The sequence below is a fragment of the Antennarius striatus genome, chromosome 15 (genome assembly GCF_040054535.1).
Source record: "Antennarius striatus isolate MH-2024 chromosome 15, ASM4005453v1, whole genome shotgun sequence".
In the NCBI taxonomy this organism is placed as follows: Eukaryota; Metazoa; Chordata; class Actinopteri; order Lophiiformes; family Antennariidae; genus Antennarius; species Antennarius striatus.
In genome coordinates this window covers 15571446-15596163 of record NC_090790.1, presented here as the reverse complement: position 1 = coordinate 15596163, position 24718 = coordinate 15571446, and the positions used below count along the sequence as shown (strand labels likewise).

Genomic DNA, 24718 nt, shown 5'->3' with positions numbered 1-24718 from the left:
TAACATAACAATACACACACAGTTCAGACTTCTGCATCATCTCATTAGGGATCCTCCTCTTCCTCATTATGTTTGATATTGTGTCGAGCCTTTGTTCGATCTTCTTTTCCTTTCGGCTTTTCCCTTCAGGGGTCGCCACAGCGAATCAATTTCCTCCATTTAGCCCTGTCCTTTGAATCCTCTTCTCTCACACCAACTACCTTCATCTTTGTTCGATAATCGTCAATAAGCACAAGATGGCTGATCGATGGTCATGTTTGTTGCAGCCTGACTGCCGCTCGGGCCCCGATGGAGGTCTGCCATGTTGTATGACCGCCAGAGGGTGGCAGCAGAGCACCACATTATGAATTTAGGTTGCGCTGGCTGTGATTTACTCATACATGTGACTGAATGTGAACGGGCCCGTTTCACGAAGGCAGGGTTGACAAACCCTGAGGTAAACCTGTGGTTCTGGGTCGATTCACCCTTGAAACTTGAAAAACCAGATTTTTCTGTTTATACAAACGCTTTTTGGGGTTAGTTCTGTTAGTTAGGGGGGGTCCCATGACACCGGAAGTGTGTTCCGGAAGTCCGATCTCCCTCAGAGACCGGCGTCCAATCAGCTGACCCGAATCAGTTCCAACTGAAAGACGACGACTCCGAGTTGGAGGACCGGCGGCCGTCAGCCCGCCTCCTGAGAGGGAGCACCCGTTTGTCTCTATGGCCCACCTGACTGAGAAACCTCCAATCAGAGCAGAGTAAGTGGGCGTGTGCGGGGCCGACACACTTCCTGAAAATAAGTTTCAATGGATTCACTGATCAATTCACTGATCGATTAAATAATCTATTCACTGAATTATTCACCGATTGATTCATCGATTGATTCACCGATTGATTCACTGATCGATGGTCATGTTTGCTCCAGCCTGACTGCCGCTCGGGCCACGATGGAGGTCTGCCATGTTGTATGACCGCCAGAGGGTGGCAGCAGAGCACCACAGTATGAATTTAGGTTGAGCTGCCTGTGATTTACTCATTCATGTGACTGAATGTGAACGGGCCCGTTTCACGAAGGCAGGGTTGACAAACCCTGAAGTAAACCTGTGGTTCTGGGTCGAACCAGACTTGAAAAACCAGACTTTTCTGTTTATACAAACGCTTTTCGGGGTTAGTTCAGTTCTGTTCAATGACAGGAAAAAATGGAAGAAGAGATGAGCGGTCCTAAGACCGCTGGGAGAAGGCACTGGGTGAGGAACGATGCTGTCGTGCCTCTTTGGTGAGGGGCGCTGGTGATCCCAGGGATTCGGCCAAGGAGTCTTTTTCCTCGGCTGTAGAAGAAGTGACAGCAAACTACAGTACAGCCATTCATTCGTTTTCCGCTCGCTTTGCGTTACTATATAATTTTTTTCGCTGCTTTTGTTCATAAGGTTGTGTCAGGCAGCGGATTCTCATCCTCTACATCATTCAACCAGCCACATGCCGTTTTGTATGAACTACCTAGTCATACAACACGGCAGTAGGGTTGGACTGCCGGTTTATTTGGTGATTCTTTTCTCCTGTTTAATTTAGTTCGGAAGGTTAGATCCTGTCACTTGTTTTTCTGTTAGGTTAATTATTATTCTTTTACAGATAAGATCGTTTTGTTTGTTATTTTGGCGTTAGTCCAACCTGAAGTGAGCTCAACATATTGTTTGATATTTATTTCTTGTTAATAAAAACTGATTTTCCTTATATACTTCAACAATTCTTCCTGGTGGCTTCTAGGGACTTGGTGAAGATGGGGCCTGTTCGTGTTATGGCTCAACACTCCGAGACTGGGCGACGCGAACGAAACGGGTCTCAGAGCCGGTCTCTGCTGGGTGTAACATGAATTAGGGGCTTGTCCGTCTTCTTGTCACACTTGGTTCTGGGTGAGTTCGGTGAGGTGTTTTTTTTTTTTTTTTTGGTGGAGAATAGGAATAAACAATTTGAAGTGCAAGCCATGCATCTCTGTACCAGGGCTCTTGAACCAGGAAGAGGAGCTCCGTAGCCTCCAACCCCAAGAGAAAAAGCCAGCACAAAACTGCTAAAACTGCAGCAGATGTGGGTTTCATCAACAAAGGCCCACCCCCCCCCACCTTAAAAACACCCTGAGCGCAGTATTTACCAAAATCGGAGGTAATCGCGGACGTCGAACCCGTTTGTGACTCGGGGGTTTGTTTCGTTCACTGGGAAAGTAGCTGATAAAGTGCCGGTGACTATTTTGCGGGACACTGCCGCGTTTCATTCATTCATGCTGGCTGACGTACTGCCACTGTCAGATGAAACTTCGTGTTTTTACAGATTTGTTGGTGTGGGGAATTAAAATGAGCGAGCTTAACGCCCCACTCCACATGAGTCTACCTGCATTCGCCGCTTGTGTCGGGACGCGTAAAAGTTACAAACAAAAAAAGCCATCAGCAATGGAGCTCCGATTCGACGATTCACCATGACGACGGACGGGACGCGCACCGCAGCGCTTTACGTTAGTCGGAATACAGATTTTAATTTATGAAGACTTCGAGGACATTTTCAGGAGAAAGAGGAACAGCGGTGCAGCTGTGAAGAAGAGAGAGATGACGCGGAAATGAATTGCTGCTCAAGTCAATGCACAAGTTTAAACGTAATCAGTTCCACTCACGGTAAAAATACGCAGATAAACGGCTTGAATAATATTTTATTAATTTATTTTATTTTTAGTCGCAATCCAGCGGGATAGAATCGCACATGTCAGCATCTGAGAACAAAGGATAAAAACATTGTTCATACTGTACTGATATCTGTAACTGTCGTAAAGTGAGGGGGTGTGGTATGATTTACGGCTGCTGTAACGATCGTACGACAGATCTCACATGGCAGTCAAGAGTATTGAACCAGAGGCCTGTACCATGAAACTGGATTACGGCTTAGCGAGATAAGTTCAGGCTTCAACCTGGCTTTTCGGTACCATAAAGGTGGCTGACTTTCTATCGGGCTACGTTGTCGCGGTAACCTGTGCTGAACACCTAACATGCTCCGGAGCAGGATAAGGTCAGGATAGGAGCTCAGCGGGTATAACAGCTCCAATCAGAACAAAGGATAAATCTGACCAATCAGAGCTCAGCTGGTATAACAGCCCCACCTACTGACCAATCAGAGCTCAGTGGATATAACAGCCCCACCTACTGACCAATCAGAGCTCTTAGAAAAAAGGGCTGTACGTTTTATGAGAACACGGTGGATCTTGGTGCACAGTTTGTGCGAATGTGATGTTCGTAATAATTATGATCCCCTTAAATCCCTCGTTGGATTGGTTACAAGCAATCCGCAGATGAAATGCCATTAATAAATTATTTGTTTAAGTAAATCATGGATTCATTCATTTATTCATTCATAGGTACTTTTATGTAATAACACAGTATGTAGAGCTATTCATAAAGTCGCGGGGGCTACAATCACATGCCATAACGAAAAATGTGGTACACACAAACATTTATGGAACACACAAATGTCACTGTAGTCAGATATACCAGGGCACTCATAGTGGGGAAGTAGAGGTAAGCTCTTACACCCGAGTCGGAGTTCGGGCCCGACCCGGCATGAAATTCGGGTCGGGCTCAAAAAGTCAGCAACTACTTTCAGGCCGGGTCGGGCTTTAATACCGTCGGGCTCGATTCGGGTCGGGCTGGATTTTTTAAGCCCGATCTTACCTCTATGGGGGAGTAATTATAATGGAACTAACTTCCGCATTGACTCAGACGGTGATTTTTTTGCCAGTGATCCTTGCCCCAAACGGCGCAAGGATCGCTGGCAAACTGTGTTGCAACTGTGTTGCTTGTTGCCTGGATTATTGATTTGTATTGCTCGTATTTATTAATTATTATTGTTTGCTCCTGCGTTGTGAAATGGTTTGTTGCATGTTTGCGATTGGTCGCATGCAGCAAACTCCGCCCTTTTGTATGTGAGCGCGCATAGATCAAGCCTGGATTGAAATAGTGAGTTGATAGCCGGCTTTATGGTACCGAAAATCCGGAGGGTGGATGTCTCGGTAAGTGAAGCCAGATAAGTCAGAGGAAGCCCGGCCAGGTTAATCCAGCTTTATGGTACAGGCCTCTGATAACAGACTTTTCATTAATAACATAACAATACACACACAGGTCAGACTTCTGCATCATCTCATTAGGGATCCTCCTCTTCCTCATTATGTTTGATATTGTGTAGAGCCTTTGTTTGATAATCGTCAATAAGCACAAGATGGCTGATCGATGGTCATGTTTGTTGCAGCCTGACTGCCGCTCGGGCCCCGATGGAGGTCTGCCAGATGGACAGCCCAGTTTAGTGATGTCCGATTTGTTCCGGCGCTCCGATACACGCCACGGACTCGGGGGGCGTTCCCGTGTGAAACACCGCTCTGCTCCGGAGCCTGCTTCAAACACGGAGAAACCAGTGACTGATGACGTTTGGCACACAAGTGCGCCGAAACACTAAGCGCCCCATTCACCAGGTGACACAGTTTATTGGTCAATGGGTGGTCTGAAACACCGTCCGGTCCCAGATGTGTAAAAATGGATGAAACAGCGCGTTGCGCTGCCAGTTTAGAGATGGTGCCGCCGAACAAAGTAGATTTTAATTTCTGAGAAACTTATTTTCAGGCTCTATTGCTCACACAGTAGAAAATAATAAACCACACACGTCATTTTTAATTTACAGGTGAAGTGTTTGCTTTGTTCCCTCCACCTTAAGTACAGTAATGTAGCAGGTACCAGGATGTGGCACCCAACAAACAGATATATGATACCTGGAAAACAGGTTAAAATGTTATAAATGAAGGATACAGTGGAGTAGTGTAGCGTTTTCACCGAAGCTGCATCTCTGCTGAGGGAAGCCAGGCTAGTGCGCATGTCATAAGGACTGGTACAGGTTTAACTTGTGGTCCCACCACTGCCACCTGGTGACCAAAGTTCTATTGTTTTTGGGATGAAGAAATAGAATAAATCACGTAAACTGGGTCTTGAAAGAATAAGTAAAACAGAGACCCTTTCAGAACATTAGACACAAATAAAAAAATCACACTAATGTGAATACACTTAGTGGGCATCACAGTAACATCACGTCCTCAATGATGAGGCATTACCGATCCAGAGAATGAAGCCGGTGGTGCTGCTGTGATGTCTCGGAATCACGACTTTGACACTAATCATCCTATATAACTAACGCACACGAACGCATATGTATATACTTATATTAAATATACATGCATGAACATGTTATCTATATCTCCTATTGCTTTATTGAACCCTGAAAGGACCAATGATCATAAAACAATTTCCCATAATATAAGGCTACAAAATAGCAAGCAAGAATTAACACATTGAATTAGATTGTATTCGGTTTTATTCAGAAAATATATGCAATAAAGGAAGTGTCAATGCGCTGTTTTCTGGGATCATCGATCGTTGTGTGGCTGCAGTACAGTCACCCCGCCGAAGAGGGCGCCCACTTTCTCAAAGAATGGGGCACCGACTAATGAAAGTTTTCGGAACTATTGTCCCAAACGATTCAAAGTCCCATTAGGGCGTCATTCGGATATCACTACTAGTTAGTTAGTTCAAAAACTAGTTAGTTCCAAACATAGTTTAGAGTCTAGTTTGTTAAAAACCTATTGAGTCAGTTAGTTCAAAAAGTAGTTATATTAGAAAAGTAGTTAGTTCAAAATTCAAAATCTACAAGCTGCTGTCCATCAAAGATCAGACACTGCTGATCGGGGGGGATGCCCTCCTTATCCTGGATCTTGTCCTTCATATTCTCAATGGTGTCACTGGGTTCCACCTCCAGGGTGATGGTCTTCCCAGTCAGGGTTTTCACAAAGATCTGCATTCCTCCTCTGAGACGCAGGATAAGGTGGAGGGTGGACTCCTCCTCAATGTTGTAGTCAGACACGGTGCGCCCCTCTGCAAGCTGCCTTATAGCAAACATCAGACGCTGCTGGTCGGGGGGGATGCCCTCCTTATCCTGGATCTTGGCCTTTACATTCTCAATGGTATCATTGGGTTCCACCTCCAGGGTGATGGTCTTTCCAGTCAGGGTTTTCACAAAGATCTGCATCTTACCACTGTTGATAAAATTTAATACTACGATCAGCACCTTCATAGCGCTCTACTTGACAGGATTCCGCTAGCCTTTATATACATTTACACTGCAATTCCACCTGACCTATCTGCCACTCACACTCTCTTTTTTCCTTGTGTTGTCTATATCCCCATTAGATTTCCTTTCCCACCCGACCGGTCAAGGCGGATGCTCACCCTCCAGAGTCTGGGTCTTGCCTGGAGTTTCTTCCTCAATGAGGAAGTTTTTCCCCACTGATGTTGTTTATGCTTTCTCTGTCTGTTAAAGCACTTTGAAATATCTGCTGATGTGATTGTTATACAAATAAAAGTTGATTGAATGCTTGAACGTGAGCAAAAATGTAATCCTGATAAATCTATGTGAGGTAAAAGTTCTTAAACGATGTCGACCAAACGATACAAAATAATCTAAAACTCGACTCCGATTTTGGCCAGAGGTAAATCTTAAGACATTTCTCTTCGATCACGCCCAACTAATAACTTACTGTTGGGACACAGGTTCTCTGTCTGTGGATGGGTTGATGACTCTTGGATGACTGGAAAAGTCATTTGCTGTCACAGATGGGTGTTCTTTGGGCATGTTTTCTGAACCTTTTTGTCAGGGGAATGGCTCTTGCCATGTCAGTAGAGTTTGTATGAACAACATGGAAGGAGATATTACTTTGATCTGTGAAACTCACTTAAAGATCAAATGTCATGAAAGCATCAAAGTCTTTGACTAGAGCTGAACATCGGCCACATCAAGCTGTCTCAATAGTGGTGATGCTCCCCTGTTGTGGAACTCAGGAATTGACTCAACAAGGATTTTTTTTATTTCAGGCAAATTGATGCACTTAAAATCTTTTCTATTATAGACTAAAAAATGTTTAGAAAGATCGTTATAAGTTGAATTTATATATATATATATATATAATTTGTTTTCTTTAAAGTTAATAAGGACACAATGTGATAGAAAAACCCAACAGGACCCTCCCTCTCTATCTGTTAAAGCGCTTTGAAATGTCTGTTGATGTGATTAAGCGCTATATAAATAAAGTTTGATCGACTGATTGATGGATGGACAGATGAATGGATAAAGTACAGAACACAGACTGCGGTTACTGTCATGTTTGCCATTTAATTTGTACACAATAGTTATAAAATGTATCTTGACAAACCAACACAACAGGAAAAGCAGTGAATTTTGTACTTTTATAGTGACAAATTGTTCACATCTCATCCCCAACAGTAAACCCAGCTCCAAACTGGTAAGCCCTTGGTGAACACTGTGTGTCATCAGTGTGGCTTCATTCTTTAATCTAGTGAAACAGGCTGCTGACCTGAAAAATTATGTCACTGACCGTTAGCAGAAGACACAGTGACATTAAGAGGGAAAAAATAAGCTTATTGTGGCTTATGGCTGAAATCACATTGTTTTGACCTTGAAAAGATCTAAAGTAAAAATTGTAAAAATAAATTCAACGGTAAACATTTAAATATCTGGTAAACAAAATAAAAGCAAAAAATAAACAAAAGATCACAGAATCAGCACTTTCGCAAAATTCAAAACTTTTGTGAAATGGCTTCTTATCTTGGCACTTGTGTGTATACTTATTTCAGTACAGTCATTTGTGTTTCATTTAAAAAAAAACAAAAAAAAAACGGGATGCTGGGTAATGCTGCTGCTTCACATTGAGTCCTAGTTCAAAACCACCAAGTAAAACTGGTGATTTCAAAAATTTTGTGGGGAAAAAATATTTAATCATTTATGTTATTTGTAAATTACTAAATAATATTTGTGAAATGTCATTTTCATTAACAGGATGCCTTCATTACTTCTTAAATTTCCACCAGCCCATGGATATGTCAGTAAATAAGGCACCTGTGTAAACTAGTGCACCGCCCTTTTATTACTCCATCACAGTGAACCTGGTCTTCATCCCACTACGATTCTACGCAAACATTTGTTCTCATTAGCTACAAATTACTTACAAAACACTGAAGAACCAAACCATAAAAGATTCATTAGCACCTGAAAATTAATCCAATTCCCCAAAGCACAATAATAAAATGTCCAACTCCAATGGAATAAGTTTGTCAAATGTCTCTGTTCACCATGTCAATCAAGGGAACTTGTAAATCCATTTCAGTCTACTGAATGCAACCAGGTTTTAGGTTCCATCTCGACTGACTAACCAGACAAATAAATAGTTGACCAGGACAAACTCACTACATTCTATCCAAGACCATGTTCTGCTCCCACATGACTCCGTTTCTAGAGTTTGCGCTCCCCTGCAAGGATGCTCTGGTAGATGACATTTGTGAGTGGAATGTAGGCCTCCTGCGGGTAGTCCAGTATAAAAAGAGAATCAGAAATTGCTGTTGGGTTGAAGCCACTGTGCACTAGATGGAATTTCTGCTGCTTGAAAGTACTTGTTAACGCCATCACCTCCTGTGGGAGAACAACAACAATCAGACCTTCAGATCATCATTTGCCGTCATGATACAGATTCTCTGAAAAGGTCCATCAGTCACATGCAAGATGTCGTGTAAAAATTATTCTACAACCGCATTTATGTCAAAAAATTAACTACACAGTTTAAAGAAGTGTGGCGGGCCAGATTACAAAGCTTTCATTGGCCCATGCCTGGTCTAGAATCTAACTCCAGTAATACACCAGCAGTGAGTGTTTTTACATTTTGTGACAGCGTTGCTGAAGCTGAGATAGAAAAGCTCCAGGATCCTTTGGTTTAGACCCGTTTGATCACTCTAGTGTCATCCATGCATTCCCTGGTGGGACAGGAACGAGGGACAAGACGCAACACGAACAGTGTCCAATTAAAGGACAGCTGATGAACTGGATGCACTGGATGAATCATGAGGACGAGCAACTAAATGTTATGTTCAATAGAAGTACACAGCCCTGCCCACTCCCTTCAGGTAAACAATCACTGTCAGCATGTAAAAAACATTGACAACTATTAGAAAACATCAAGCAGTCATAAAAACACAGAAGGGATCAACAAGAGTCCAACCTGACTGCAACTTCACTCAACCCTGAGTTGGTTCATTTGTTTTGTGTTTTTGTTGTGTTTGTCATGTTTGTGTGTTTATCATGTTGTTTTGTGTGTTGTGATGGTTTGCTGTGCTGAGTGGTCGCCTTATTCATTAATAGTGTCAAACAATTTCCAGAATGATTTATTATTGTTTACGTCGTCACTGAAGTAACCACCTCAGAATTCCGTCACTTTCTAAAATCACTATAGACCAATAACATTTTTCAGACCCACTCGAATGTGAAAATGACATCTTCTGGAATCAGATCAGGACCATTCAGTCAACAGTCACATGATACTGACACGTCCTACACCGTCCATTCGGTCCACAGTCCTCCACTTATGAACAGTGGATGTGCCTAGGCTGTGAGTGTGTGTGTGTGTTACCTGAAGCCTTATGAACAGTGGCCGAGCGTAGGCTGGGAGGTCCCTTAACACGTGCTGAAACATCAGCTTCCCGTCGAACGTCAGGCCTGGTTTGATGATCACGGCAGCCATTCCCACTCTGCCCTCATGACCTGTGAACAAAACACTTCAGTTAGTTTGGTTCATGGTCTTAAACACACTTCAGACTTCAGTGAACACCTATATTTGTTGTATTAAAATATTGAATTATATCTGAAATATTTAGTTTAGTTTTTCACTGAATATTTGGAGAAAAATGTATGTTGATCCGTTTATTTTTCACTGTACAGAGCAGCCCTCCATGTGCAATTTGTGTTTTATGTTGAGAGATATGACATTTATTGTGTCCAATAGTTTATTGAAAATGCATGCATATGTATCTAGATGGAGATCTGTCCTAAGAAGCAGGTGCAGACAGATGCAGACAGAAAACAACTGTTAACTTGTGGGGTGGCTGTGGCTGAAATAGTAAGAGCACTAGCCACTCATTGGAAGGCCAGTAGTTTGAGCCCCAGTCTACATGTTGACGTAGTCTTGAGCAAAACATTTTAACCCAACCTGCTCTACGATGACATATCGCCGCCCACTGCTCCACAAGGAGGGTTAGATGCAACTTTAACGACCATATAGTACAATGTGTGATTGTTCTATGATAAATGTATGAAACAAGAAAGCTGCTTCTTCTATACCTGGTACTTCCACTCCATACACATTGACCTCTTCAATAAAATCCACCAGTCCAAGAGTCTCTGACACCTCAGTCGTTGCTACGTTTTCCCCTTTCCACCTGAAAATAAGGGAAATGATCATTGCAGCCGATAAACAAACCTCTGACCATGAAAAGCAGCAGTGGCTTCAAATAAGCAATCAGAAAGACAAAGATACATTTACAAATCCATTCACCTGAGCTCTTCATCCTTAAAGTTTATACTGCACTTTTTAATCTCAGCTCGACCTGACCTACCAGGGTAACGCCGCTTTGCTTTAAATCTACCTGAAGGTGTCTCCCACTCTGTCTCTGAAGCTGATGAAGCCATCCTTCTCTTCCATGAGGTCGCCAGTGTTGAAGTAGGCATCCCCCTTCACGAACACATTTCTCATCAGCTTCTTCTCAGTCAGCTGCTTGCTTCCAGCGTATCCAAAAAACGGGCTGCTGGCGCTCACTTTGGACAGTAAGAGCCCCGTCTCACCTGACAATGCGGAGGACGTCACGTACAGAATCCTCACAAATCATGTAACTAGTGATTCAACATTCAAATTTATAAACTCCAAATTGAAAATTAATTGCTGGAAATTTAAGTCTTACCTTTGTCCACTCGTTTGCTGAAACCATACTCATCTTTTTCCGGTTCCTCTTTCACCATGTCGTACTTTACAAGTTCATATCGGAACAAGTACTGTAAATAAAAGAAAATATCTGAGTGGGTCACGCTTCTCCTGTTGTCCAATGATTGAGTGCAATATGGTTACTGCACACACCGATCTATCCATATACAGTATGTATATATCTATGTATTTATCTATTGATATTTTGTATACGTATATACAGGTCTACCTTGGCTTACATCATTTCGAGTTACATCGTTCTCGATTATGTCAATTTGCAAAAAAGAACCCCATGACCCAAAATGAAGAAGAGGCTGAAGACAAGACAGTGACTTTTTAGTTGTACTACTGTATATCGCGGTTCATCTCAGTGACTGCAGGAACAAGAACATGACCCTGGAGACAAGATTATCCACACATAACAAGAACACTGGACTGATTTTACTACTAAGGTTTGAACTTGGAGAGTTTAAGAATAGACATAATCTCTGACCTCATCTAAGAATAGATCAGGTCAGGGATTAGATCTATTCTTAAACTAATAGATCAGGTCAGGGATTAGGACTACTAGCCCAGCTAATAAGGTTAGAACAGCTGCAGACAAGTTGTCAGCAGGTTAACAGCTAATTACTCCTGGCTGGCTTTGTTGACCCAACCTTTGTAGTTCCAGCAGTTTAATTGTAGTAATGTTGCATTACTAATCTTATCATCGTATTGAACAACATACCAGTAGTTAAATCAGATCATTCTTTCCACTTACAGATGAACTACTGAACAACTTCTCCTGAAGACCTCGGCCACTGGGCAACATCTTTCTTGAACCATGAAGCCAGTGAAGGAACTGACGTTAAATATAACAATGTTGTCTGTTCAAATGATTATAATCATGGGAGATATATTAATTTTCCGTGGTGGTGCTGGTGGTGGTGGTGGTGTGCCCTCAGAATAACCTCTGATGGACAAACCTGACAAATCTCCACTAAGCTGTTTACCCCTCCCCTCCGGTCACAGGGCATCAAAAGGATTCAATTTCCACTGCCTGTGACACAACATGCTCCTGGTGTGTAAATGTGATTTGTATAAGAGGCATGTATGTCATTAGCATACTTTATTCCATGTAAATGCATTGATATTCAACAACAAACACTTGGTCTCTTTGTATTAATTCTTGAGTTTTAGAGGTGCTGGTGTATGAATTTCCTAAAACACTGAATGATTCCACAAAATTTTGAATGTAAAGAGGGACAAGACTTTAACAAAAGAACTTCGTGCTAGGTGAACACTGATGAAAAACACAAGGATGGACTCAGTCATCAGAATTTTTATAGAGTCGAAATGAGTCCGGAGTAAACCTGCTCACAATCCTGCTTCACTCCTCATTGATACATTAGGATCCTACCATGACACACCCACCTGTCCCGGTGGACCTGACCAGTCTGGTGGAATCTAATGGCAGCATCCTGAAGATGCGCACTTTTGTAACCAGTGGTCAATTAATCAATCAATCAACCTTTTCTTTACATAGCATATAGTGCGACTGTCTCAGGAGTAGAAGACAACTGTAGAAACCCTGCCCGAAGCAGCAGGGGAAAAAAAGACTTGACAGGATAACAAGAAGTCCACCGACTTCACTGATCACTGGACCAGTCTACACAAGACAACATATTGACCTGCCTACACAAACATATTGACCTGCACCGATCATCATTAACAACAAAAACATGTTCTCTGTTTGGTCATGAATAGGTGCTTTCTCCATCAGAGGACCGGGCTCAATGGTGGCCACTCTTCTTCAACTGGTTTGTAGTGTGACTCAGCCTAAATACCTCCTGTAGGACCACTACCAATGAGACATGCTGACTTGCTGTTACTAGTATGTAGGCCTGTCGAGAAAACCTGAAGCCACTCACCTTGTAGATGAAGTTGGAGCGGCCCACAGTTCCAATCTTGCCGGTGTGGTTCATGAAACACAGATTTCCCTCAGTGGAGCCGTACACCTCACACATCTTAATATTTCCAAAGCGATTCAGGAACTCCCTCCAGACGTCTGAACGCAAACCGTTCCCAACGCCCATTCTCACTTTGTGAACTTTCTCCTTGTCAGTCTGTTGGAAAACACAGTGGCAGGAACTCTTTAGAACATGTAAATACACATCAACAGTACACTGACATGGATAAAAGCTGGATCCACAATAGTGTTTCACACAGTACAGACAAAAATGTTGTTTTTCACAAAGAAGACCCATAATTTAAAAGATTCACTGATTGAGAATCTGTTGTAGCCAGATCAGCCATACAAAAACACACAGCGCTGATTCCGATGATTTCAACTGGACTGAAAAAGGGAAATGGTCCTGAAATGACTGTGGCCCAGCAAATTGCTATCTTGAAGTTTCAGAGGACTGAACAATTGCTCAAAAAAAGATCACTTTTTTTTAAACAGCGATTCATTTCAGATGCAAAACACACAAACTCATGCGGGTTGGAACTGCAGCACCCTGAGGGCTGCATGTCATGTTCTGTAAACTAGGTGGTTCATCAGCTCAGTGGAGCCACCGGTAGTTATGATGAAAGATCCACTGTTTTTGTCATCAACATCAGTTCCAGTCAATCTGTTCTGAAGGGAAACATACAAGTGGACCAGGACCAAGAGGCGTTTTCTCACCTCTCTGAGAGGAAAGGACCAACGCGGATTAGGAAGCTTTGGAAAAATTGTTGTTAAAAATTGTTGTTGAGGTTCCACGAGGGAAGAAATTATTGTTTCTTCTTCTAAAATCCATCAGGATTATTACTGAAAGATGAAAATGCAGGAACTCTCATTAGCATTAGCACGGGGGGAGATACACTGACACAAATTCCCTCAGGGAATAAAGGATGAACGACAGCTACTGTTCATGTAAAGCGAGTGCATAAACGTAACTATTTACCCTCTAATCTGATGCAGTTTGGGGCAACAGGGGGGATTTTTGCAGGCAGTTTCTTTCTGCAAACGGAGCAGCAGCAGGCCTGCAGAAGGGCTTCCTGAGAAAACAGTCACTTCCTTTAGAGGGGAAACCTGCTGCGCGACTGTAGTGGGAATGACACACCTGACTGCTGTAGGAGTCTGCACTCTTCATCTCCACGTTGTCTTCAGAGATCCAGTTGATAATTTACTGTAGTCATTGTTAAAGTCATTATAATAAAGCTTGTGTAGATGCAGCTTAGTAAAAACTGTAGATTAATACCAAAACAAACACTTCAGTTGGTTATGGTATGGTAGAGTTAGTGGTAACTGTCGCCCATCAAGGCTCATCCTGCCCTGAGGGAGTACGTTCAAAAAGTAAGAGCCAGAAAATTTTCTCACAACTGAGTTCTAACAACTCTAATCATTCCTGGCAGTCCCAGAAATGAAGACCTGCTACAGATCAAATGATTCCCCTTCTATGCCACTGCTACTGTGGTCAATACGGTATAAATAATAGAGTTAGTGTCAATGGTAGAAATCTGAGGTTTCCTGAGGGATGAAATTATTGTTTCTTCTTGTAAAATCCATCGGGATTATTACTGAAAGATGACAATGCAGGAACTCTCATTCGCGTTAGCACCGGGGGGAGGTACACTGACACAAATTCCCTCAGTGTATAAAGGATGAAAGACAGCTACTGTTCCGCTAAAGCAAGTGTAGAAACCTAACTATTTACCATCTAATGTGATGCAGCTTGGGGCAACAGGTCCGGTTTCTGCAGGCAGTTTGTTTCTGCTAACGGATCAGCAGCAGGTCTGTAGAAGGGCTTCAGCGAGAAAACACTCACTTCCTTCAGAGGAGAAACCTGCTGCCCGACTGTAGTGGGAATGACACACCTGACTGTCGTAGGAGTAGCAATGGCTTATATAAGCAGCAACTTCCCGAAGACAACAAAACATTGGAGACACCATGATGTGTCTGTCTGGTCCAGAAAATTGTCTTTGATTTATGTCTGTGTGGTCAGACAGGTGCAGTAACCTGGATCATAAGCACACATCAATTCATTTTTAGGACAGTGATTGAATTGTGATCCCTGAAATATCTGTAGTGGCATACTGCAGAACTGAAACTGTCCATTACGTGTAGAATCAACTCTTCTACATATAAATGCAAAGCCACAACAAAATAATCCCAACATCTTTGATGTGGAGTGATTTAAGCAGTTCACTGATAATGCTGTTTTAGTGACCGTGGTTAATCTCCTTGATAAGTAACAACTACAGGTATTTAATATTAAATACAACACAAGTTCTTGTCTGCTCTTGTTCCACTGAACACGGCTGTGTTCGTAGTGATGGTCTGAATAATGCCAGCATACAAGAAGTAATCAGTCCTCGTGTTTTGGAGCGGACATTGTCCCTGTGGAAGGTTGCTTATGTGCTGCACACATCCACATCTTTGATTCGCCAGTCAGTGGGGAGTACAGTCCGAACTCTGTCTCCTCCCACTGCAAAATGACAGGGGGACAGTGGACAAAGAGGACTTTCAGCCAACCTCACCATGGAACAAATTCTGCCCTCAATCTGTGTGTGTGCGTGCATGTCCAAATGTCCGCCACGGGAGAACGCAAATAATAACACAAAGACCCCATTTGTCTGCTGGCCACAGTTGTACACAATATTAACTGAATGCTTGACAAGCAGCAGTGACTAGACTGGGCCTAGGGGACCAAAGAAAACATTGGCAGAGAACATGTGAACAAAACAAAAATGTTATTTTAAAAGGTGTGCCCGAACCCTGGGTTAACCTGTACCCCTCATCGTGATTTTGTTGTGTTTTGTGCTTTTTCTGCTCCAAGTTGTCGTACCACCCTCAGCCTCCAGGGGTCTTTCTAACAGTTCTGGTCCGAGTGAACGCAGGATATGTCTGAAGATGGTTGAACTCAGTATCACAACCAATCAGATGGTCTCACAACCAATCAGAGCATCACTTTCCCTTCCCTTCCAAACATCAAACGTGGACGATATCAAAGCATTCTGTCATATTAACGTGTGAACAGCTCCGCCCAGGACGAACTGAATCTGCCCTCATGTCAGTCTGATGAGGTGCTGGTCTGGGCCCTGTGTGTCAGAATCGTGTGACATAGGAATGTGTTCAGGTGTGTGACCTACGCCAGGAACACAACTACGGCACCAACAGGAAGTCTGTCACACACACAAAAGATGAAGCTATACTGTGGATACAGTGAAATACTGCCGAGGCAGTAGCAGCTTAGTCCGTCTCATCTTGGGCTGTGACCCGGAAGGTCGACGGTTCAAGACCCATGTTAGGCAAAAAATTTCTGAGTGTGAACTGGCAGTGGAGAAGTGCCAGTTCACCTACTGAGCGTTGCCGAGGTGCCCTTGAGCAAGGCACCATCTCCTTTATAAACTGCTACCATGAAAGAGCTGCCCCCCACTCTACCTCTACCTCTGCTTAAAGGTGTGTGTGTGTGTGTGTGTGACGGACCTGTACGCATGCATATACTATGCATGTGATTAACAGACTAACTAGAGTGGACAAATAATTTCATTTAATAAAACTGATTTAATCTTTAATTCAATCTTATCTCAACTTCATGCTCACTGCCGTTAACCTGGAACACACGCACTGGACACACAATCCACACGCACTGGACACACACTGAAAACATACTGAACACACACACACACACACCGTCGGCTGGTCCAGTTCATACAGACCAAAGGGCAGAGAAGGAAATGAACTGTCTGCCAGAACGGTTAATGATAAACTCAATAGAGCAACGCCCCAACATCCGAACACAGCGAAGGTACAAATAAACACGTCATAGTGGTAGGTCACCTGTGATCGCATTATTGTGTGTGTGTGTGTGTGCGTGTGTACTGCCGTGATTTGTACTGTGCTTCTCATTGGTCCAGCTGCTGCCCTCTTTGTAAAATAAGTAGGGTTCTACCTACTTTGAGTTCTTTTAAATGATTTCACCCAAACTGGGTCATTGGCTCATCTGAAGTCCTTCTGACAAAACAATCGGACCAACCATGACCTTCTTTGAGGAGGTGAAGAACCAGAAAAAAAACCCTGTATTATGACAGTAGTACTAGTTTAGCAGTAGCTGTTAACTCGGTTATGGAACGTCAGGTTACCTGAGGCTGGTTGCAGAGGTATCTGCAGAGCTCGCCGATGTACTGGAAGACAGTCACGTTGTGTTGTCTACAGTCGCTCCAGAACTGGGAGGCTGAGAACTTCTTTTTCAAGACACAGGTAGCACCTGGAACACGGCAACACTTTCAGTGGACACTTAAAAGAATGGGTCGGCAACCCAAAATGTTCAAAGAGCCACATTGTACCAAAAAGACTGAAATCAAATCTGTCTGGAGCAGCAAAAAAGTTAAATCCTTATATTGTGTGTATATTCGCTATATTAGCATACTATAAACATTGACTTAGTAAGCTTCAAATACATAATGAGATTCATGATTAAATGTTTATTTTCCCTGCAGTGCATCCTGGAGAGAACGACACCATAGGGCTACTCTGTTGTACGATATTTGGTGCTTTAAGTTCAACTTCGGGCAGCATTTCAGGAATGTTTTCACATTTTCTAACAAGCAACAAAGCGATGCAAAACCTCCCCCTGGACAGCCAGCAGACTTTGTTGTGTGGCAAAAGATCCGAATATTCGCTGTCAACTTCATCTAGCAATTCCCAGAACTGTCGGTGATTTAATGCGTTTTGCAATTATCGTGTTTAGCATCTGAACAACAAGGTCCATCACCTCCATACAGATTTTCATCCTAACCCTAACGCTTTCTGTAGCAAAGTCACAAACCCCTTTTACGACCCTGTCATACTGGGTGACCCATCTGTACCCATTGAAATCAGGTGGTTGGTATCCTTTGTCATTTAAAACCTCTAGGACAACTTCACAGCTGCCCCCCACCCCCACCCACCCCTGTTTTTGGCCTTTCAGTGGTATTAATTCCATCATTTCTTCTTGCAGCCCATAAAAAAATCACAATCATAATAGTTGGATTTCATGAGCAGAGTTCTATTATTGTTATGAATTTGAATAGTAGCAGTATTAATAATGGTATTAGTGATATTAACTTCATCATGAATGATTACTATGACAATCATTAATCATAGTTTTACAAACACATTTTCTGTGATGAGTCCCCACCACTGATACGACCCAGTGAAGCTTCCACACAGCATTGTCATCAGTACGCTTCAGATGTTCTGCGGCACATACCCAGCTCTATGGTTCCTCCGATACCAATCAACGACGCTGCGCTGTGGTAGAGCGGCAGAGGGATGTATATGACGTCATCTCCAGTGGCTCCAAATGCCCAGAACCCTCCTGCTGCCTTCAGGCTCTGGAGGTGAGTGACCACTGCAGCCTTAGGAAGCCCTGAGGAACACAACAAGCTGACCACATGGCAACATGATGCTTCTTCTGTCCGCTAGCTGCTCTCCACATGACGACGGCACTGAAGCCAGCAGAATCAACCAAGTCAGAGCTCTACTGTTCTGAGAGGTGGGTGACATCAGGCGCAGACAGACGTCAACTGTCTTTCACAAAAGTCTGCTGAATTCAAACCCAGTCCTGTAAAGAATAAATGGCCTCTACTCAAAAACAGTGAGGCAGGACTCTTGTTCTACAAGTAAAACCACCATGACTAAAATAAATCAGGCCTGAGCTCAATCCCACCACCAAAAAAGAACGGAAGCTGTGTTTTGCTGTGAGCTGCCATGACTGCTAAATCCCTGCAAAGGGGACATTACCATCCACAAGACCACTGGGAAAAGTCAAAAACATTCCTTCTGATGGAATCTTGAATCTGAGATTGGTCACAGAGAAATGTTTGCCAGCAGCATGTTGTTTGAAGACCAAACCCTAAAAAGTTGAAATCACAATGTTTCAGAGACACACCTGAAAAAAAAAAGTGTCAGTACCACCGCACCTTTAAAAAGAAAACCAGCACATTAATAGAAATCAAGTCCGGGCCATCAACATGTATGTTCTACCACTTAATAGAGACACAGCTGGAATCAGAGGAACTGATGGATGCAACCGAGGCAAAGATGCCTTTACTCCTGACACTCAAAGATGGAACGGCTCCAGTCAGAGTCACCAACCAAGAAGAAGAGCTTCTGGAAACACACGACACTGCTAGATGAACCACTAAGTGAGAGTGGTAGCGAGCAGAACAAGGAGGGTGAAGAAGAGGCAACTTGGAAGACGACACTCCTCTATGGGATGTCTCATGGGCAGGTAGGGGAAGTGACAAGAAATCCTACCAGTGGTTAGAAAATGCCTTCATCAAGGCCCTGATTATGATGGCTCTGACCATGAAGGCTCTGATTGTGAAGGCTCTGATCATGGCAGCACAAGAGCTGGAATCAAGATCCATGGAGGCAGTCTGGACTTGAACTACTGTGACTCCAACTTCAATTCTGTTTCTAATGATTGTTGATTTGTGTCACATCGTGGGATCACTGTCACTAGCTTAGCAGCAAGGAATCAGCTACTAGTGTCAAAAGTCTGTGTTCATTTAGGACGTCAGTCAAGCACAACTTGTTTGCTCTCTCGCTGTAAAGAGTAGACTCTGGTCCATTACTTCATTATCAGAACCGGTAGATATCAAAAGTAATTATTTAACTTGGCATCACTTGTTCATGAGACCCAGAGCAAAATGAGATATCCCTGACATGACAGAGTCCTCTGGTTGATGGTGACTCAATGACGAAGACTCACCGGTCGTCCCAGAGGTGAAGATGTACAGGATGGGCTGTTTGAGGGAAGCACTTGCTCGTAACTCGGCTGGAACGGGCTGGTCGGAGGAAGCCTCTACTTTATCCAGCAGAGTGTGCACATGTGTGTCCTCACTCTGGCTCTTCATGACCCACACCTCAATGTTGTCTTGCAGCTGGTCCATCAGGACTCTGTCCAAACACTGCACTAAATCTGGGACAGGAAGCAACAAAACCACATTTCAGGGAAATCAAGGTTCTGATTATATTATCTTCTGTAACTACTGAGCTGCTAACAAATGAGAGTGATTTTCAGACACGAGAGAAAACAGGCATTGAAAAATATGTTCTACACACAATATAAGGGCACAACATGTACTTTTTTTTTTTGGACTAGTAACTAGTGATTCGTGGAGATACCTTTTCGTCAGAGATGGAAGTGATGCGCCATGACCCCAAAATGGGGTCATGAACCCAGCCCGCGATGACACAAAACGATAGCAGCAGTACCACCGTGATCAGGGACTACTGTATTTATTTTTAGACACTAATCTTTTATGTCCACCCCTAACATATGGTGTTCAGATACCCCACATCATACCCCAACCCTAATACCAACCATAACCCAAAACTAACCCTCCTAATCCTAAATCTAACCCCAACCTAACCCTCAACCCCAATTCCAACCTGACCCCTAACCCAACCATCCCTAACCCACTCATTCCTAACCCTGATGTCTGATAAGACATCAAACTTCTAGAAGCAGCAACAGCTGACAAATTCATTATGACAATTTTAATGTAATAACCGTAAACCCTACAGACAGACCGGCTTACAGACAGATCTACAGACAAACCTACAAACAGAGCTAGAGACAGACTTTTGGAATTCTCTGTTTTTTGGGTCATATCTCTTTTTGTTTCCACAGTTGTCAGAAACCTATTCTTCCATTTTGTGTGCTATGGAAAAAGTCTTGAACCCTCTCCTGGACCCACTCCGGGTTCTTCATGTACACAACACAATAATTCAGGCAGCCAGAGTGAACACAACAGTTTTGCTGTTTGCTGCTGTGTTCAAGTCCTACCGAGGCATCTGAAAGTGAAGGTTGAAGGCCAAACATGGATTCTGTTTGGAGCTGGTCGGAGATGGGCGGGCTGTTTGTGAACAGAGGTGAAGAAAACACTGACCTTCATCGAGGTGTGTCCAGCCCTGCTGCAGCCAACATGAAGGCTATTGGGTTGTTGAGGGATTTAGTTTCTGAGAGGCAAATAAAAACGTTCTGATTTCACTGAAAACAAAATTACTCAGCTTTCAAAAATGAACTGTAGTTGCCCCGTTTTGATTAGCTATGTCATCAGCTGTTCCAGTTATTCTAGGAATTCCTCTGTTTCACTCTAGTTGAACTCAGGACTGTCCCTGTCCAGCAACATTCTTTAGTTAAGCAATGAACTGCGAGAGAGAATCCAGTCACAAGGCTCCAGCGTACTCTACCCATTAACGGTACCAACGCGGACGTCCAGGGACGCGAATATGAGACCACTATGGTTTAAAGTCAGAACAAATATCACACAGCAGCTGAAGCAGGTAGTTCACATTTCAACATGTCTGAAGATTCCAGGGTCAACGCTCAAACCAGACCATCATATCTCTAGAAGTACAGATAGTTCCAAAACACCGTCAGTGATCTGGCAAAGAGGTCGGGCTGGCTGTCACCACTGACCACATCAATCAAAGTCTACTGACATCTAAAAACCATGTTTCAACTGACTGACACACACACACGCCATCTTAAACAGATGAATAAATCAGTCCATCATCACATCTGATTCTGTAGAAATCATTTGCTAATCAGCTGCTAGTCATACTGGAGGGGTTCTGGTTCTCACCAAAAACTAAAAACATTTTGATTATCTTTTAATGGTGTCAAACTTTGAAACAAACTAGACAACGAAGTTAGGAGTCAAGGAACTCTATCTGCCTTTAAAAAAGCTTTTAAAACGTGACTTTGCAAGGTTATATTTCTGACGCAAATGATGGTTAATATCTCAGATTGCTATGGTTTATTAAACTACATGTGTCATGCCCTTGGAAAAACATCACTGTGACCTTAGTGCAGCAAACGAGACAGAGAACTGATAAAGACGTGTGCAAACACACACGTCTATTGGACTGAATGGATGATTCAAAAAAACAACGTACCAAAATCAAATAATTTAAATGTGATATGTAATGTATGAATCTGGTTGATGATGTGTTGTAATGAGAAAGATGTTGATTTGATTCTGGGGACGGGAATTTTACAAGCCAATGGCTTCTACCCGTCAACCCTTTTTTTTTCTTTTACGATATTGTTGTTGATGTTCCAAAACTGATGAGAGTGAAGTCTGCTGTAATTACATGTAAACCAGACATGAGGCTTCTTCTGAGTGAAGTGAGCGCCAGCCCGTCTGACGTTACACAACCTGTTGTGCCTCATTCCACAATCAGTAAGCAGACAAAGCTCTAATGAGCTGACGTAAGCCAGCTCCATGCCCCCTCATTATGTCTAAACTCATTCAGTTTGGACCACCTGCCATTCACATCACAGTCCCATATGCAGACTGCTGCGACCCAAACTCAGGATCGAACCAGCAATCTTCTGGTGAATGGAAGACCAGTCACCCCTGAGCCACAGCTGCCCCAAAGACTGAAAATAAGAGTTTCCTTGGCTGCCACATTCAAGGAGTGCACGCTGATACCACTGAACTCATGAAATATCAACAAACTGGAAATGCATGGGATTGAACCGGTTACGGCGTGCCAGAACACAGTTTGTGGGTTGGGGACACTTTACTTCCTGTTTGGAGATTGTTTCTTACACTACATCTTATTTACTGTATGTCCACAATACAAGGACACGAGTCTCTGGGAGACAGACAGACAAACAGACCAATAGACTGACAGATAGACAGAGTCAGAGGTTAGCATTCAGGCCATCAAACCCGAAGAGCAGGATATGGTGACATTAATCCCAGTTTAGGGACAGACACAGGTCCTAACTAGTCCAACCTCTCAGTCTGGTTCAAACACACTGGTTACTAATGTTTACATGTTGAAAGTGACATCTTTATGTCGTATTGATGATTGTATTGATCCAAACAGAGTCAACACACTTCTGGTCTTCTAACTTGGTTCAGTCCATGTCCACCTGCTGGTACCTGGTTTTGTCCCATCTAACCAGAACCCTTGGTGGTCTAGAGCAGGGGTGTTAAACTCATTTTCACCGAGGGCCACATCAGCATAATGACTGTCCTCAAAGGCCAGATGTTACTAATAAATGTAACTAAATGTAACTCAATGTAATTTAACATAAAGGTAAAATAAACTTAACTACACCTTAATGTTAAATAACTCTGAATTTATTACTTATTCAAGTTACAAACATTAGACTTGCACAGAAAAAAAATGTGTGCTTGTGTCTTTGTTTTAACAGAAATGCTTCTAATTTGTCAGGTTATGAAACCCACAGAACTCTATCCATCAAAGATCAAACTATTCAAGTATGAAGAAAAATAACATCAAACACAAGTTAGGACATTAACTTTGTTCAAAATAGTTTTGTCAAAGTTAAAATGGGCTTAATTACTGCATTGTGGGAAATGTAGTCTATGGTAAAAGGAACATAATTTTGAGCTAACCACACAAGTACAACAAATTTGATACGACAAAGTATTTGATTTAATTACTTACGATAATTTAAACGTTAATGAACCCTCCACCCACTGATATTACATCACCTTCTATCTGTATTACCTTGTATTACCTTTTCCCACACTTTTAAGTGTGCTCCGTTCCGAGACTGACGGAACATAGTGCGCCTCCGGATGCCGTCAGCCAATACAATACGCTTACGGTATCACGTGACTACTTACTAAAAATCCGCAATGAGGTGAAGTCGCACGTGTTGATGCGCGAATGCGCGAGGGACTACTGTATTTCTTTTTAGACACTAACCTTTTATTTATAAGATGATGTAGCGGGCCGCATTTGGCCCCCCAGCCTTGAGTGTGACCCATGTGGTCTAGAAGTTGGTTCTAGCTTCTTAGACATTTACAGAGTTTGCGTTGATGAAACGAGTCGTGTCAGGATGTTGTCCACATTATTACCCCGTCTTTGTCAAACCTACCTGGTGCAGTCATGACAACAACAAAAACAACAACAAACATTCCTCCTGCCTCTGGGGGCCGGGGCCCCCAAAAATCTGACTACAACCTTAAGGCCGGGGTAATTGCGCAACACCTGCGTGAAATCGGCGGTGGAGCTCCAGCGGATCAAGTCAAGTCCCCACGCGGGAACAGCAGGTGGAGGCGAGACTCACCTGGACCCACGATCAGAGTTCTGGCTCCGCAGCAGCTCAGGCAGTGCAGCAGAGACCGGGACTTGATGTTGGTGTTGAGGAACGCGACCGAACAGCCGACCTTCGCCAAGCCGAACCAGACGCACAGGAAGTCGGGCTCGTTGCTCATGAGCAGAGCCACGCAGTCCCCCCTCTTCAAGTGGACCGTCTCCAGGAACACATTGGCGAGTCTGTTGCTCCGCTCGTCCACATCGCGGTAGGTGTGGACGCGTCCCTCGTGGATGACGAACGGCTTGTTGGGGACGCGTTGCGCCTGCTGGACGAACCTGTCCAAGACTGTGACCACGCTGGACCTGAGTTTGAAGAGCTCCAGCCTCACGCCGTACCTGAGGATCTTCCACAGGAAGGAGAAGTCTTTCCAAAAATACGGACAGTAGAGTCTCTGCAGAACGTGGGCGGACAAGACCCCCACGACCACGACCACAAGCCACTCCAGCGGCGAGTCCATGTCTGCGGCTGTCGGACGCTGTTTACACGTTTCTCGTGACAACTACAATTGCCTCCTGACGTCAAACAGGCGCTTGTTTTATAAACAACGTTAAGTTGGAGAAGAGCAGACCGAAACAGGAACCCGTCTGCCTTCAAAATAAAAGGCGCACAGGGTACAGTAAAACGTACAGAATGACAAAAAAAATCTAAACTTTATATATATATTAATCCATTTTATCAAACATAGGATTAAGATTAGGTTGATAATTCAATCGACAAGCATGAAATCTGCTTAACTGAAGCA

General features: G+C 43.3%; 2 protein-coding genes across 2 annotated transcripts; both read right to left on the bottom strand.

The window, feature by feature from the left end:
• Positions 1 to 5358: 5358 nt before the first annotated feature.
• Positions 5359 to 6932, bottom strand: LOC137608985 (polyubiquitin-like). The gene is made up of 2 exons (XM_068335671.1): positions 6590 to 6932; positions 5359 to 6088 (listed from the first exon to the last, which is right to left on the bottom strand). Exons 1-2 carry the CDS (start codon positions 6682 to 6684, stop codon positions 5686 to 5688), a joined length of 498 nt encoding a protein of 165 aa, XP_068191772.1. The 5' UTR covers positions 6685 to 6932; the 3' UTR covers positions 5359 to 5685.
• A 116-nt stretch (positions 6933 to 7048) lies between these two features.
• On the bottom strand, positions 7049 to 24487 carry slc27a6 (solute carrier family 27 member 6). Its single transcript, XM_068335620.1, has 10 exons — positions 23947 to 24487; positions 19594 to 19803; positions 18088 to 18246; positions 16979 to 17103; positions 12781 to 12975; positions 10851 to 10941; positions 10539 to 10734; positions 10234 to 10331; positions 9527 to 9657; positions 7049 to 8535 (listed from the first exon to the last, which is right to left on the bottom strand). Exons 1-10 carry the CDS (start codon positions 24431 to 24433, stop codon positions 8359 to 8361), a joined length of 1869 nt encoding a protein of 622 aa, XP_068191721.1. The 5' UTR covers positions 24434 to 24487; the 3' UTR covers positions 7049 to 8358.
• Between the last annotated feature and the right edge of the window lie 231 nt (positions 24488 to 24718).